The sequence below is a fragment of the Aethina tumida genome, chromosome 1 (assembly GCF_024364675.1).
Source record: "Aethina tumida isolate Nest 87 chromosome 1, icAetTumi1.1, whole genome shotgun sequence".
In the NCBI taxonomy this organism is placed as follows: domain Eukaryota; kingdom Metazoa; phylum Arthropoda; class Insecta; order Coleoptera; family Nitidulidae; genus Aethina; species Aethina tumida.
This window is the reverse complement of record NC_065435.1, coordinates 1,490,962-1,507,548: the sequence shown is the minus strand read 5'-3', so window position 1 is coordinate 1,507,548 and position 16,587 is coordinate 1,490,962. Positions and strand designations below refer to the sequence as shown.

At 33.4% G+C, this 16,587-nt stretch overlaps 1 protein-coding gene across 1 annotated transcript in view; it reads right to left on the bottom strand.

The window, feature by feature from the left end:
* LOC109600753 (dynein beta chain, ciliary) overlaps nt 1-14,987 on the bottom strand; it is a 35,232-nt gene extending 20,245 nt beyond the window's left edge. The window contains exons 1-19 of the mRNA XM_049970289.1: nt 14,750-14,987; nt 14,579-14,697; nt 14,194-14,530; nt 13,264-14,141; nt 13,101-13,211; nt 12,893-13,047; nt 12,049-12,244; nt 11,609-11,864; nt 11,196-11,556; nt 9,936-11,145; nt 9,611-9,883; nt 9,476-9,505; nt 8,294-9,136; nt 7,695-8,243; nt 7,505-7,639; nt 7,026-7,288; nt 3,075-3,276; nt 2,325-2,549; nt 1,546-2,033 (exon numbers count right to left, since the gene is read on the bottom strand). Of these exons, the coding sequence (XP_049826246.1) occupies nt 1,546-2,033; nt 2,325-2,549; nt 3,075-3,276; nt 7,026-7,288; nt 7,505-7,639; nt 7,695-8,243; nt 8,294-9,136; nt 9,476-9,505; nt 9,611-9,883; nt 9,936-11,145; nt 11,196-11,556; nt 11,609-11,864; nt 12,049-12,244; nt 12,893-13,047; nt 13,101-13,211; nt 13,264-14,141; nt 14,194-14,530; nt 14,579-14,697; nt 14,750-14,987 (6,869 nt within the window). The remainder of the gene's footprint in view (nt 1-1,545; nt 2,034-2,324; nt 2,550-3,074; nt 3,277-7,025; nt 7,289-7,504; nt 7,640-7,694; nt 8,244-8,293; nt 9,137-9,475; nt 9,506-9,610; nt 9,884-9,935; nt 11,146-11,195; nt 11,557-11,608; nt 11,865-12,048; nt 12,245-12,892; nt 13,048-13,100; nt 13,212-13,263; nt 14,142-14,193; nt 14,531-14,578; nt 14,698-14,749) is intronic.
* Nucleotides 14,988-16,587: the final 1,600 nt, after the last annotated feature.

Here is a 16,587-nt window from a genome sequence, read left to right as displayed (position 1 = left end):
GGGAGAAAACAAATAAAGATGACCTTCTCTTGCCGCTACTATATGTTTAACAATAATTTATCTTGCACTCTGGTCACCGACAATATACATAAAACACGTGATAAGTAATGGATTCTTTAAGTTCAAGAGAATTCATGTGAAATATTATCTTTAATGCTAGTCTCACCACTATGTAAGAGCAAGGTAAGAATGTAAATCTCCATATATCGTAAATCGCGCTAAAATAAACCATAGTAAATATCTTAAACATTCGAATATACTTTTAAATTTTTATCTTTATCTATTTAATGCATTTCCCATATCACTTTATTACTTATAATAAATTTTATATGAAGTTATCACCTAAGTAATCAGTTGATATAGTATAGTCCATTACACTATATTATCATTAGATTCAATTTAAAAGCTTATATTATCTTACTGGATATGGCTATTGTCGGATAGATGGCAGTGCGAATGTAAATGCACATATGCACATGCGCCCATGTTACCTATGGAATAATTGAACAACAAACATTTTAAAAATTAACATTCTCTACATATAATCATTAATTTACAAAATTAATTAGGATTTATGAAAATGTTTTATACGACCGTCAAATAAATATTAAACTTATTTATTACTTATAATAAATTTTATATAAAATTAACACTTAAGTAATTTGTTGATAAATAAATCCATTACACAATATTTATTCACATTCTCAATAGATTCAATATAGAAGGTATTTGATTATGTATTGCTATTGTCTGAGAGATGGCAGTGTGAGCGTAAATGCACATATGCACATGCGCACATACATACATACATGTAACAATTAAACATAACATAAATCACACTAAAATGAACTATAGTAAATACATTAAATATTCGAATTGAGTATGGCTATATACACATGCGCATATGTTTAATATAGAATAATTACATAAAAAAATAATGAAAAAATAATGTTCTGTACTTATAACAATGAAAATAATTGATAAAACTAAAATGAGAAAATTAGTTTATATATGTATAGTTAAATTTTTGAAAATTTGTCGTAATTCATTTTATTGTTCAAATATTGAAAGGGAAGGATGGGGATCACAAAGATAATTATAGGATCATTGTGTCCTAGTATAATGAATAATTACCCGTGCCTATTATATTATAAATATAAGGGGGGCAATTTAAAATACAAATTGGTAAACAACACAAGTATCAATAAAATTTTGTTTCAAGGAAATGGTGAGGAACAGCTTGTAAATTCCCGTTTGTTCTTCTGGAGCTAATAATAGTGCGTTATTTGTGATGAATTCCAATGAATAGTGGTGGTAAGTGAATTGTGAAAGAAACGATGAAGGTTTAAATAAGTAGTAGAATCCAATATTCGCGTAATCCGTGGAAGGGTTTCCGGGTGATCGTAAAGTAAAAGAGAAATTATTGATTGTTGATGGGGTATTTGACCCTAATTGTTCTGGAAAGGCAGTGACGTAATTTAGTTGGTCCTATATTAGAGCAAATGACAATGTTTCTGGGTCTGTCTGTAGAATATAATTACTTACGGATTCCATCCGAGGTCTTGCGGATTAATGTAGAGAATTCCGGCCCTGGACACTGTGGCCGGTGTAGCAGTCCTTAGGTTGGAAATTTCGAATAGCAATCGCATTGTTGGCGTTAAAGCGATTCTTTCATTACTTGCCAGCGTGAGTACTTTATTGTCGTCCATTACCGTGTTTAAAGATTCAATCCACATAGGATCAATATCACCATCTAAAACAATCCACTTTGGGTTATCTCCCGATAAATTTGCTTGATCTCTCATCAAAACCGACAATAATCCATCCTTCCATTCACGTGTCGCCGGATTAATAATACCGAAGAGTTCATCATTTGTCACTGCCTTTGGATTTAGATCGTTGTAGATTGGTTTACGTTTTATATTTACGTACGTGCGGAACAATGTTTTCCACACTTGCGTTTTTCCCGTTCCCGCGTTACCGACTATGAACACTGAATGGCGGACCTCCAACAACTCCTCCAATTGCACCACCTGAATTATCATTAGCAAACATTAATTTCCACAAATGTGAAGAAGTTGATGTGGATAATTTGAATTTCCTAGATTAAATTGATTTAGAAGTAGTTTCAATATGTTTTATAGTCTTGATAATTGGTCCACGGTTCGAGTTATCGAAGTAATTCAAATTATCCACTTCAAAAGATATGTGTTTGACAACTCTTAATCAGCGTTAAGAGTTTGCCCTTTTGTGTTAGTGCACCTAAGACGGTCGCCTTAAAGTTTAGCTTACCGTACGTCAACAATTATTTTAGGACAACTCACCTTCAAAATAAAATTATCCTCCGGCTGCAATTTTAAATCAATAGCCGCCTGCTTGACTGTACGCTCAAATTCGGCGTCCCTCTTTCTGGGAACTTCTAAAGCTGGAAATAAGTCCCCAATAAGTCCCATGAATACCGGCGTGTCATCTGTTACAATTTTGGGGATATTAAAATCTCTTAGTGCCCTCATGAGGACCTCTTCCTCTGGTCTACCGGGATCGCCGCGCTTAAAAAAAAGATGAGCATTTTTTGTAATAAAGTGGCTCGGATTAACTGGCGATATCGTGAATTATTGTGCTTGTTTGCGAAATAAAATACACATTTTATCAGGTTTAACCAATTCTCCCTTTTGACCTCTTTCTCCCCCTTTTCCTATTCTTAACGTAAAACAACAAGCTAATTCCTGGTTTGCGGTTCGCGAGCCAAATATTAAGAAGGGGGGAAATCGGGAGCAATTAGATGAACTATTGAAACTATTACGTGGCGATATTAATTAACGTTCAGTCGTAAAATTGTGAATATGAATATGAGCCCTTATAGGTGAGATGAAATTAATGGGTATAATTGATGAATCCCAATAAGCTCCGAAGCACGATTTTGAAATTGCATTCAGCAAAGCTCATCAAATTAAATCAATATTATTTATGTACAATAGAGACATGTTTGGATTTAATGGATGAATAAAAACAAATTGGCAGCCATTCACCTATTAGCATTAAACAAAGATTAGTTCAATAAAAGGGAGTGTTACCTTTAAGGATCCTGCAACCACTAATACTGATTTTATGGCACGTAATCCCCAATCGTAGTGGTCTTGTTTTGATAAAAGCTCTTTGCATAGTGTGTACAAGGTTATGAATTTTCTGGCGAGGATCTTAGCGTCTTGAAAACCTTCAGCCACCAACATTATTTCACATATTAATTCGAAATCGGGAACAACCATGGCGCAGGGCCTGTAATTTGAAAATACGATCAGTGCCTTGAAATAACTTAAGGGGGAAATTTTATGTTTTACTCCTCGATTTTTGTTCACGTATCATCTTCACGTGGCGATTAAGGAACTGAAACTGGCGCAGAAAGTTATAATTAATTCGATAAGTGCGTTCGGCGTTTTATCACTAAACTTGTTCCACAGGTGAAAACCAGGAAAACGTAATCGAACAACTAACTGTACTAGTAAAACACGGAACGGAAGAAATAGAAAAAAGTAAACCAATTGAATGAATATATTTACATACAAATGGTTCAATTACATCAACAGACTTTTTTATAGAAACATTGGTTTAAATAAGTTTCGATTTTCAAGCACCACCAAAAACCAATTACTGTTATGATCTCGTGATACAATCCTCGCGGTAAATTTCTCATTTGTTTACAATCTATGTTCATATTTCAAACGCGACAAACAATTATTCTCAATGGAAGCACATTTTATACTTATTTCACAATTTCACTTCGTCCGATATCGACGTTTGTTCGAATGCGAACAAACTTTGTTTAGTTCATTCTTGTGGAAGCCTAAGACACAATGCACTTTGAATTTAATGTAATATTGGAAAATATGATGTAATTTATTTCTGGATTTGTTTAAAATTTTCTTCAATTTATCAAATGCTATCCTAATAAAATTGAAAATTTGATGTAATGTATTCTGTATCGAGAACAAGTTTTTTAGATAATTTATATGTAAATATAATCTTTATAGAATGCCAAACATCGTTTGTGTCAATAAAAATTTGATATCGAAGGATTTGACATTTATTTATAATTGTCTTGAAGGAGAAAACCAATGGGAGACTTATTGCGAGGGTGAGAAAACACTTCTTCTCCTTTCAATTTATTCTTTTATCAATCTCTTTAAGATTTTTATATAATTACTAAGTTTATTATTTTTATACTTCAACTTTAAAACCCAATGTTTTTGTGTTAGCAATTCATATATTTTTTCTCTTCAACCCTGTCATTGCTACTTTTTTTTTTCTTGACAACTTGACTATATATTTTATGTTTTAAAAATATGAGTCTTTTGCAAAGAACACTTACTATCTAAAGAGTAGCTTCTGACTGTTAAGCTTTTATATAATTTAAATGTAAATTTATTCATGGAAGTCTGCCAAATAACTTTTGTGTCAATAAAAATTTGAAATCGAAGGATTTGACATTTATTTATAATTGTCTTGAAGTAGGATACCAATACGGAAAGCTTATTTCGTGGGTGAGAAAACACTTCTTCTCTTCTCATTTATTCTTTTATCAATCTACTTAAGATTTTTATATAATTATTAAGTTTATTGTTTTTGAAGCTTTAAAAGTCAATGTTTTTGTGTTAACAATTCATATATTTTTCCTCTTCGGAGTTGTCATTGCCACTGTTTTTTGATAAATAAATTTAAACATTAGTTATTAATTAAAGAGTGTCTCCTCACAATTTAGTTTTTTACAATATAAAAGTAAATTTATTCATGAAAGTCTATTAAATAAATTTTGTCTCAATAAAAATTTGAAATCAAAAGATTTGACATTTATTTCTAATTATTTTAAAAAAGTGAACCAATTTAGGGCTTATTTCAAAGGTGAGGAAACTCTTCTCTTCTCAATTTATTCATTTATCAATCTTTTTGAAGTTTCTATTTAATTACTGGGTTTATTATTTTTATACTCCAGCTCTTATTGCCAATGTTTTTTCTGAATAATTTATATATTTTTATCCTCCTAACCTTAACTTGTCATTTAATAAATAATTTTAAAAATTCATGGAAGTCTTGCATATAATTATTATGTCAATAAGAATTTAAAATCAAAAGATTTAGTATTTATTTGTAATTATCTAAAAGGGGGGAAGTAATAGGGAGCTAATTTTGAGGGTGGGAAAACACATAATTTACTCTTTTATCAACCTTTAAGGTTTATAAAGGTTTAATTATTAATTTTATTATTTCTATACTACAATTTAAATCTAATATTTTTGTGTAAATAATTGATATATTTTTCTTCTTCTTACTTGTCGTAATAATAATTAATCTTAACAATATTTAAATATAAATTTATTCATGGAATTTTGCCAAGTAACTTTTCTTTTTCTTTAAGATTTATAAAATTTGATATTTATTTGTAATTATCTTAAAGAAGAGGTCTCTTATCGATGGTGAAAAACCATTTTTACTCTTCTTAATATATTTTTTTATCAACATTTTGTTTTATTGTATCAATACCCATTTATTTCGGGATCAGAAAATATTTCTTCACTTCTTAATTTATTCTTTTATCAACCTTTTTAATGTTTATATTTAAATATTAATTTTATTATTGTTAAACTTTAGCTTTAAAGCCAATAGGTGAATAATATAAATATATATGAAAGAGTAACACCTCATTGATTAGTAGTTTAGTTATTCAGGAAAGTGTGTCGAATAATTTTTGTGTCAATAAAAATTTGACATCGAAGGATTTGGTATTAATTTATAAGAATTTTAAAGAAGGGGGCTTATTTCGAGGATAAGAAAATACTTCTTTTTTCATTTATTTATTTTAATTTTATTATTTTTATATATTTATTTGAATTTTTGTGTGAAAAATTCATTATATGTCCTCTTCAACTGCGTTTTTTTGATATATATTTTAAAGCTTACGTTGTAATATTTGTGTCGTTTGCAAACTATACTTCTTAAATAGTAGCTTTTCATTCTTAAGTTTTTTTAAATAGTTTAAATGTAAATTTATTCATGGATGTCTGCCAAATGTCTTTTGTTCCAATAAAAATTTGAAATCGAAAGATTTGGCATCTATTTGTAATTGTCTAGAACAGGGAATCGATAGGAGGCTTATTTCGAGTGCCAAAAAAACACAATTTTCCTCTTCCTTCACATTTTAATTCGTTCTTCTATTAATCATAGTCATAATAGTTTAATTATTTTTACAAGTGACAGGACAATTCCTCCTGTGACTTTTTTAATAAATATTTTTAATATATTTTATATTAAACGTAAAGTACATATCGCACTTAAAGACTAGCATTACATTGCTAAAATAAGAAATGTTTGAGTAAGGGATTTCGTTTGACATTTTTTAATTTGAGTGACTTTTATTGGCGTATTATTTCAATGGGTAGAATTTAATATAGATAGGAGTAGTGTATTTGTACAAACTGGATTGGATTGTCCTTTAGACTGATTTGAAGAACATTCAATTTTCTGCCTGTCTAATAACGTCGACCGGTTGCCGTGGACAATGTCCACTGGACATAACATTTATTATCAAATAGACTGCGTCAATTGACGCATCGGAACACTGTAAACATGGGAACAGCCAGTGTCATAGTAATTAACCACCTCCGAACGTTCAAAACAAATTCATACGTGCTTCCCGTTCAATTCAACTAAAACCTATATTCTAGAGTAAACAATCAGTATGATTCCTCTCCATCCGGAGATCAGCTCTTAAGATTATTCAAACACGGTTTAGGTCAGGTCGGATTATATTTCACCGTCATCATGTACGTTCCTAGGATTATCAAAAGTCGTTGAGATAATCGTAAGATTACGCAAGGACATATGGTTTGCGTCGATTATGTTAATGCCGGGACCGGGATATACACACGTATCGATTGTTCGAGACACTGTTCTACAACAATGCCCAAAGTCACGTATTAATTCCACACAAGAGCAACTCATGGACAATGAAAAATCATAATTAATCATCTTACCTGAAGAGTGCTTTCAAATTTTCCGGTAGCTCAGTTCGACCGGCGTAGCCGGGATTCATGGTGATGAAAATGCCGACGGAAGGAACCAGCTGTATTGGATCGCCCATGAAATCGAACGTCTCCTTTTTATTTTTAATCGCGTCCAAAACGGACTTGACTTGAACTGCCACCACTGATAGAACTTCGACGGATATCCTATTGAATTCGTCAAAACATCCCCAAGCTCCAGTTTGCGCCAGTCCTTTATAAATATTGCCACAAGACTAAGAAACAAATAACAACGGGTAGTTTTATTTTGAATCTGTTACCAAGACGGATAACGTTATTTTATACGTCATTGCCGGTGAAACATGCAAAGTATTACGTGGGGCGAAGGGCGCAGAAACGGGGACAAAAATTAATATTGTTTAAGACAGCAAGTTGAAAACCGAAATGTTTATTTTGGCGGTTAAATGAAATATTAAGTTTTTAAAGCTTACTTTATAGTCCATTTGTTCGGAGCAGTTGAATACATAAACCATAATTCCAAGGGCCCGACCTAAGTCCTTTGTTGTTTCGGTCTTTCCTGTTCCTGCTGGTCCTGCGGGTCCACCGCCCATTATTAAATGCAACGACTAAAGAAATAACGGCGTAATTTTATGGAAATCGTCAAATATAAAACACCGGCACCTGAGTTAAAGTAATATAGCATCTGTCTGTTAAAGGGGTAATGACGAGCCTCGGGGTGTTTCCCAAATATTCGTAACTATATCTGAATTGAGCGTCGCAAATATTTGCGTAACAATGATTATCTTTTTCATCCCATCTGTGCCTGAGTTGAGAAACCCATTGAAACGCCAATGCTGTTTCGACTTTCATTTGTATTAGTTTACTAACTACATCCCTTGAATGGACATCTATTGTACAAATTGTCATGATCTTTTGTCTATTTTCTCGTGTTAAATCTCCCAGCAATAACGAGATTAACGTACTCAGCTGGGATACTTGTTTCTTATAATAATCCCTTATAGCATTATCGTAGCCTTCTTCCAATCTACTGAAAGCTATATTCACTTCTGTTGTCCACCAAATTTGTGTTCCACACAACGACACTTGAGCAGGAAAATCGAACAACCACTGATCGCGAGGCTTCTCCTCGTAGGAAACAACCCCTTCACTTATGTTGTGCCTTATCGTTGACCTCATGGCTGCCTGAATTTGGTTCAGCCAAACCTCAACCTAAAAATCAAAACATAATACATCCGAATTCGATTTAAAATAAAAATTACAGCTCCGTTGCAATTGGTTTTCTCATGGAACTCCACGTATTCCCCATCTTTAGCTCTCATCCCAAAAATTTGCTTATCCAAAGTACCATCCTCGTTCCTTCCAAAGTTCAACTTAGCAATCGAATCAAACAGTTTAGTTAGATGCTTGGCCACCAACTCCGGTTGATTTCCGTTGGACAAAATATCCAACAAATCGGCCGAAGACACGAAGTAGAACCTCGGAAACGCCAGACGCTTCGTCTCCAAATAAACCGCCAGGGCCTTTTCGCACAGTATTAAATTGGTTTGTAGGACCTCCAAGGTCGCCAGTAGGCCGGGTCGGTTCGTGGACTCAACAACGTTGGGAACCTTAGCCATTTCCAGCATGAGTTGCTTGAAATCCGTGTCTATGGTGTCGAACCGTTCGGAATCCTCGGGCAGTTGCTTCCTAATGTCCTCGGAGCTCATAAAAATCGACTCCAAGTGCATCCAAGTCCTCTGCACCTCAAACCAAATGGTAATAACCGAATCAGCCAGACTTAATTTGCTCTGCCAGGACGAGACTTCTTCCAAAAAGTGGGCTATGAATTTCGAGGTGATTAGATTCTGCAGCTGCACTTGGTTGTCCTCCAACGTTTCGATTAGCTCCTCGCTGGCACGTAGCAAAGTGCACCCGGTTCTGGCGTGCGTTTCCTGCTCGAACTCCATGGCGGACCAAGTGGTGTTCAACTCACGCAGTATTTTCTCCATGGACATCTCCTTTACCGCCTTGTCGACAATGTTTTTGACCTCCTCCTCGCATTCGTGCAGATTTAATTCGAGGAGGTCCGCCAAAGTTGTGTTGTGGTCCATGACGATCTTCGTCTAAAAAAATAATTGCTTTAATACGCAATTGATTAATAGACTTTTAGTCACATAATGTCATGTAATTTCCATGTAACAGTAGTAGGTAAATTGCTAAAAAATACTACGGAAGCAATTAAAATCAATTTCAAGCTCTAATTATTGGAAACAAGTTAAGTTTCGGCGGATAAACATGGAGTAACGGCGTGTGGATGCTGAGATCAATAATGGAGACTAACGTTAATTTGCAAATTAGCTTGGGAAATAGAACGTGGCAGTTTGAACAGACTATGCTATGAAGCTACTTACCAATTATTGATACAGAGCAGTTCTAAATATGTACAATGTATATATACTTACTGTAAATTCTGGCGGCAGTGCAGCTAGATTCTGCAACAGATTGCGTTAACAGATAATATGTTATGTACAATGATGATATCAACTATGTACATATATACAATTAAAAACGAAAACGGTCAATGCAGCAAAATCTACCTTTGTTGACTTCATTAGTTGATTCCAGTGCCGTTCCCTAATTGCAGGATTCTGCAATTCACCGACAGCTTTTAATGATGTTAATGTGTTTTTAACTGTTGCCTCTAAACCGGTGTAAGTATCCCAGCTCCGCATTTCCTTGTCTAACATTCTTATTTCTTTCGCAAACTTTTTACACTCTATATCCATGTTTTCCACGTCGATTTTCCTCCAAGGCGTTGTTTTCCAATCATTAACACACGTGTGAACTATATGCACGTAATCCCAGAGTTGCTGGAAATACATTTTCGTCAAAGTTTTTTTCGTTATTCACACGTATACTCACTTTCAACATTCTTAAGTCCTTGCGGCACTGTTTCAGGACCTTAAAGTCGGGAACGTTCACCTCAAACAATGATCCAGACTCATGAATATCTCTCATTTCTTGTTCCAGTTTCCCTAAATCGACATCCACTGAATCCAACAATTTGTAGGGATTAGGACATGCGTACTGAAAGAATATATATTTCTTGAAAACTTCCCTGTAGTAATTAATTCTCAGGTCAAAGTCAACAATTTTCTTCCTAATGGAAGTAACTTCGGCAGCCTGTAAAGGTGCCAATTGTTGTTTGACTGTGATGGCAATTTTTTTCGTGTTGTTCCACTGTTCAGGCAGTTCCTGCAAGTACACGTTGATTTCTTCAGGTATGTCCTGGTCGTAAAATTTCAGCAGTTCGATCGTCTCCCTTAGGGGGCCGAACATCTCATCTGTATTCGCCTGTCGTTCCTTAACATGCAATAAGTACCCCATAACGTTCACCAAAGCTTGATAGTCTCCTTCCAACACAGTTTGCTGAAGACCTTCGTCAGCCAGTCGGATGAATTGACCGAGATCACTTAAACTGTTTGTTACTGTGTCCACCAAATGTTGTTTAAACATGTTACCCCATTTTCTGATAGTGTTCAGCAAGGCCTGTTTGAAGGGTTTAACGTCAACTTTGAACCAGGCGTGGAATATTTTTTCTGTTTGCATTTTTTCCACTTCGTTGTACAAATTTTCAAAATTATCAATTTGCTCCCTGAAGCCGTCCATTTTAGGTGGTGATGGTTTGGGCGCAGTGTTATCCTTCATTATATACAAATCGAATTCGTCGTTCGTCAGTTGGCGACCAAACGTCAGGAACAGTTTTAAGTACTGGTCACGGTCATCCAACCATAAATACGAGTAGTTTTGGAATGAGTCACAAAACGCATAAGCATCTTCTATAACTTTGTCTATGTTGGAAAGGATATCATCCCTGATGTCGGTTATGTCTTCGTTCATCATGATTTCTTCCACGTAAGTTTCAGTAACGGTTGGCGAAAACCTTTTTACTATTGAAGCTGTCTGTATTATATCATTGATTATATTAGTTATCAGCATTTTCAAGCCGTTTTCATCAGCAGGGTCCAAAGATGGCGTGAATATAATATTCGGTTCCATAAGCTTTAATTGGCATTCAAACAAAGGGCTCAGATTATTTTGTTCATCCATATGTTCGTTTATGTATCCCAAGCTAAAAAGTGTTAATTATTGATCATTGAAAAGTTTGTTTAGTTATTCTACCTGCATCCTATTGATTGGTATAAATAATTAACAATAATTTTATCAATGTAGTTAACATAATTAATCCATTTTGTACTGTCCTGTTTATCCACCATTTCGAACATTTTCATGTTCTGATTGAGCAAAACTGATATTTGGTCTGTAGCGTTTGAAATGTCTGCATGCCTTTTATTGATCCTTTCCTCCCTTTCTTCTATGCACAGAACCGTGTCTTTTTTGCCGTCTTTTCTTTCCAGCAATGGTTGCCTAGCAAATGGTATTAAAAGATTTCTCATTTCGATTAAGTTGTCTTGACATTTTTGTAAATTGTCTTGTAAAACACATACTAAACTGTGTAGTTTAACCATAAAGTCCCACAAATCTGTAAGAGGAAGAATGAGGGTACATTTAATTAATATTTTGCGAAGGAATACCATCAGAATTCCACGAAAGATTGTTTTGTCCCATCGCAATCAGCTTATCAATTTCCGATATGTCATTCTCAATTAAGTCAAACTCGACATCTTTAGTGGTACGCCGAATTTTATTGTACCACGCCACCGTGGAATTCATTTTAGTAATATACTTTCTGAACGTGGCATTTTTTTCAGCCAGTCTAAGGGCCTCCTCAGGAATGTCGGCCTTCTCCATGAGCCGCAAATAATGCACTTCCCGTAAAATGGCTGAAAGCTGAAGTGACATTGTAGCACATATTTGGGTAAGTAAATTTGTATTTAATAGTCGACATCAATGATGTGTCAGTACCTCATGAAACTGCAACTTTTCGAATTTATTGCACAGTAAATCTGTGTTGATGGTAGTCAAACAGTTTAAAGCAAACAATCAAAATTTATACGCAACAAAGTAACCGTACCTGCGGATTAAAATTCACGTATAGTTCTTTCGTTTTGAGGTTACGCTTTAACAGGCACTGCCTTAAATTGGCCTCAATCTGAGGGGGTATGGCTTCGGCCCATTGTCTGAAGATGCTCTCGTTAAATTCTTCGACTTTATCCATGAAATCATCGTATTGTTTGAAAATATTATTCGCTTCCGGTGTTTGGGTTATCCTAAAATAAAATTTTCTTTTGGAATTCCTTACAGCATTTTAAATACAATACAAGATTTCTATGCACATAAAGAAGTATTATTTAAAGCATAAAAGTCAAAGTAAAAAAACCGTTAAGCAATAAATAAATACTGTTAGTCAGAGAGATGGAAAACCGACAGTTAAATACAGCATGAACATGTATGAACATTACTATTGTTACTATTTTTATTGTTATTAACAAGTGAAGGAATAAAAATTATTGATTTTCATAGAAATTAACATAAATTTAATTTTAGTATACATATTATCAAATACAAAATATTTGAAAATAAGTAGAATAATAATGAAAATTTAAATAATTTGTTTTTCTAAAGTTCCTCCTGAAGGAAATAGAGCTTCTCTAATTGTTAAATTTCAAAAACTGTTTTTTCCTCATGTTCCATAACATTTGATCCACTTTTTTTTAAATTTATATTATTATAAAATATTAGAAATACTATGCAATAAAAAAAATTTATGATACAATTTAAAAACATTATAATAAAATAGCAATTTTTATTTGTTGAAATAAGCAAATATTTTTGGCAGTCTCAAATCAGTCCGATACTTTTTATATCTGACCGCGTAGAATAATAAAAATTTATGCATTGACCCTTGTACAACTTACGGATGTTGTAGAGTTTTAAAGCTTTGAATGGGGGCTGTTATGCGAGCACACAGATTATGAGTCCATCGTAAAGTTCCAGCTACTGGCGACATATATTTGTCCAAAATAAATTGTCCGTATTTATCTTTATGCAACATTTGGTCTTGAAACAGAGACTGAAATAAAACATTCTGATCCGTGTCTATAAATTATAAGTACAAAAACCCACCTGGCTCGTATTAAGTTCCTCATTCAGCATGTCTAAAATTTTCGAATACTTCGCCGTAAATTCATTTTTAATAAGCGGCCTCTCCAACACCGTCCCAACTATTGCTATTAACTGTAACTTATACGATAAATATTTAAATCCGCAACGGTTTACAACAACTCACTTTAAAAATACTTTCCAAGTTACAACAGTCCTCGAAAGCCTGACACAAAATCGCCGCAAGTTTCAGGTCCATCTCGTAAATCCTCTGCTTGTAATTATCGAAATCCGCCAGAAATGAAGGATCATCCGGATCTAAAACATCGTACGACTTGCCCGAAAACACCGAAAAACACTGCTGAAACTCCGCATAGACCGCCGTCACCCTTGCACTCAACATCCTCCCCTTGATCCCACCTATTTCCACTTTCTCAAGCTTACTAAACTCCAGTACTGTGTTGAAGAACCACTGTATCGTTTGCAGACGTTCCACGAAAGCATTGAAACGTTTAAACACCATGTTGGGGTGGAAGTTCCACAATTCCGGCTCCCTGTTCTTGAAAAAATAACCCAACTTGGACTTGTACAAGTTGAAAACACTGGTGAAGTTGTTCAGGGTATTAATGCAAAGACCAACCCTCAACATGGCCTCATCTATATCACTATGAAACAACGTGGTTGGGTCTAAAAATTTTTTAGCCTCCAATATCAACAAATTACAGATTTGCTTTAACAAAACAATTAGCTTAACTTGATCGTAACACTTGGAATTAGACCAAATTAGACAAACTACGTGCATTAAAGGCTTGAGCAAAGGGATGCAATCGCTGAAGTCTGTTTCTTCTAAGAGTGTTACGTGTCGTTTTAAAGGCTTTAAGTATAAACAAATATCACGTGCTTCCGCCAAAGCTATAACAATATTCTTGAACAAATTTCTAAAACAACTATAATATGCACTATTAGTTTTTTCTAGAATCACAGCCATGCTTCGAACTTTTGGCTCCTTCAACTGCTCATAAATGTATTGGAGGTTCTTCAGACGTAAATTCCAAAACTGGATTTCTGCAAACGTGTAAATGATATAAGGTCTTACAATTTTAAACTAGCACCATACCATCTGAAGGTACTGGATTGACGAGGTTCTCGTTCTTCTCCGAACAGTCGTTGACGAGCACATCATTAATTTGAGTAGACCATTTGATGATGATCGCTTCTATGGCACTTTTCAAGTACAAATCACAGATCTCCCCATTACTTTCTATTAGAGTTCTTTCGACTTCTTGTACTTTATCTATGCCCACAGGCATTGGAAGTACCGTTTGTCCATTAACTTCTCCTTTAACTTGATAGACGGTACTTTTTAAGCTGTGCACGTGTTTGTGGACGTCTTTGGCTATAACGTTGGGCCAACGATCGTGGTTTTGGGAATTGGAAAGAAGTGGAACCAGAATCTGTAATAAAATGTGCAAACACCTGGTGTTGGTTAAAGTTTAACTCACCTCGTCCACCAAAGAAGCTAACTGGTCGATCAACTTAGAAGAAAGATCTCCGTTTATGATGCTTTCAGCTGGCTTGTCTTTTGCAACTGGTTGAAGAGCTTTTTTAATAAAGTACACCCCTACAAATTCAAATTTAAAAAAAATAACGGACGACAAGTTTATATTAGGTACCTTTGCTCTTCAACTGTGCCAATGGAAAACCATTGGAGGCGACCAATTGAGCGGTCGGTGTTAATATGATGACCAACAATATTGGAAACGGTCTTTCCAAAAATTTCATCACCAAGGCCTTGTGCTCTTCGGTGTTCATCATTCGCGTCCATTTTTCTGGTTTCAGTTTCAGGGTTTTTTGCACGAAGTTCCCCAAATAGTCCATTCGCAGGTCGGGAACTTGTTGTGGTTGTTCCATTTTAATGGATATTTATTCAGTTAGTCTAGAAAGTGAGGAATTTTATAAATCAAAAATATTTAATAAAAAACGGAGCTTAACTTGTTTTGTTTCTTGAAAAATTGATAAAGTTGAACTGGAATTTTAGTTATAAAAATAATGTTTTCAATTTATATATATATATATATATATATATATATATATATATATATATATATATATATATATATGTAATGTAAATATATATAAAATTGAACTAATTTGTAGAATATAATGGACACATTGAAATTTTTGATTCATTCATTTAAAATTTATTAAATAAATAATAAAATTGTCAATATATAATAAAAAATAAGGTTTTGTATTTAATTTTTGTTAAATTTTTATCTTTATAGGGTTTATTAAGATCACAAATTTACTATTATAGATATAAATGCATATTTTGAAGAAAGCTTTAATCATATTAAATTAAAATAATGTCAATTAAATTATACATAACATTATGAAAAATCCTCTATTTAATAAAATTTAATTATTTGGGCATCAAAATCTTACTAATTTATAAAATATTTTTGATTCATAAGTTTTAATTACTTGTATATTTTAGAAATAAATTTATGGGTAAGTAGTGACGACACAATAATATCCGATATTAAATGTAAATGTTGAAAATAATATTTTACAAATCAAAAATATTCAGTAAAAAATGGAGCTTAATTTGTTTTGTTCCTTGAAAAATGGATAACGTTGGGCTGAAATATTTGTTATGGAAATATTTGATTTTAATAAATGACGTTCAAAACATACGTATTTGGATGTTTTATACATTAACCATTTTACATCGAAGATAAACAGTACGATTGATTTGGTGTATTAAAATTTATTGCAAATAAAAATTTCAATTGACTCGTAACGTAAATTATGAAAAATTTAGATTGAATTTTAAACTATAGTTTCCCGTTATAGTTACAGTCGGATAATATCATTACTTAAATATATGTATTATGAATCTTGACATTTTATGTATCCCAGTTGGAATTCCTAAAGAAAATTAGAATAATATAAAATTTATGTGAATTCTTTGGAACGCGAATAGCATAGCAAATAGTTATTTTGATAAAGTTCTCAAACACACTCACAATTCTTATTTAAAGTTGAAACAATACACTTGATATTAAACTTTAAGCACAATCCTAGAAATACGGATTTAAAATATGCTTTGTTAATATTAGCATGCGAAGAATGTCGATTTTTATGTATCAATTTATATGTGTCGTGCCTGTTTTTGTCATCTAACTTGACAAATCGCGTGTTCACTAATTTTATTGAAAGCAGTCAATATTTGCCTCGCCATAATAACTTTATCCATCCACCAATAAATCACCACAAATGCACCCTGTGTTGTTTCGTATAAACACCCTGTACGTTACGCTAGTCGTAAATGAAAAATGTTATTTTCATCGAAACCGACGAATAACATGTAAACCGTCGGCGTGAAAAAGATTATAAAAATAATTACGTGAGGGTAACATCCATTTAAGATAGTATGTGGTTATAAAATTTTGATTGCTTACCATCTCGTGTTCACAAAATATTTTACGAGCATTTTTAAAGTGCAATC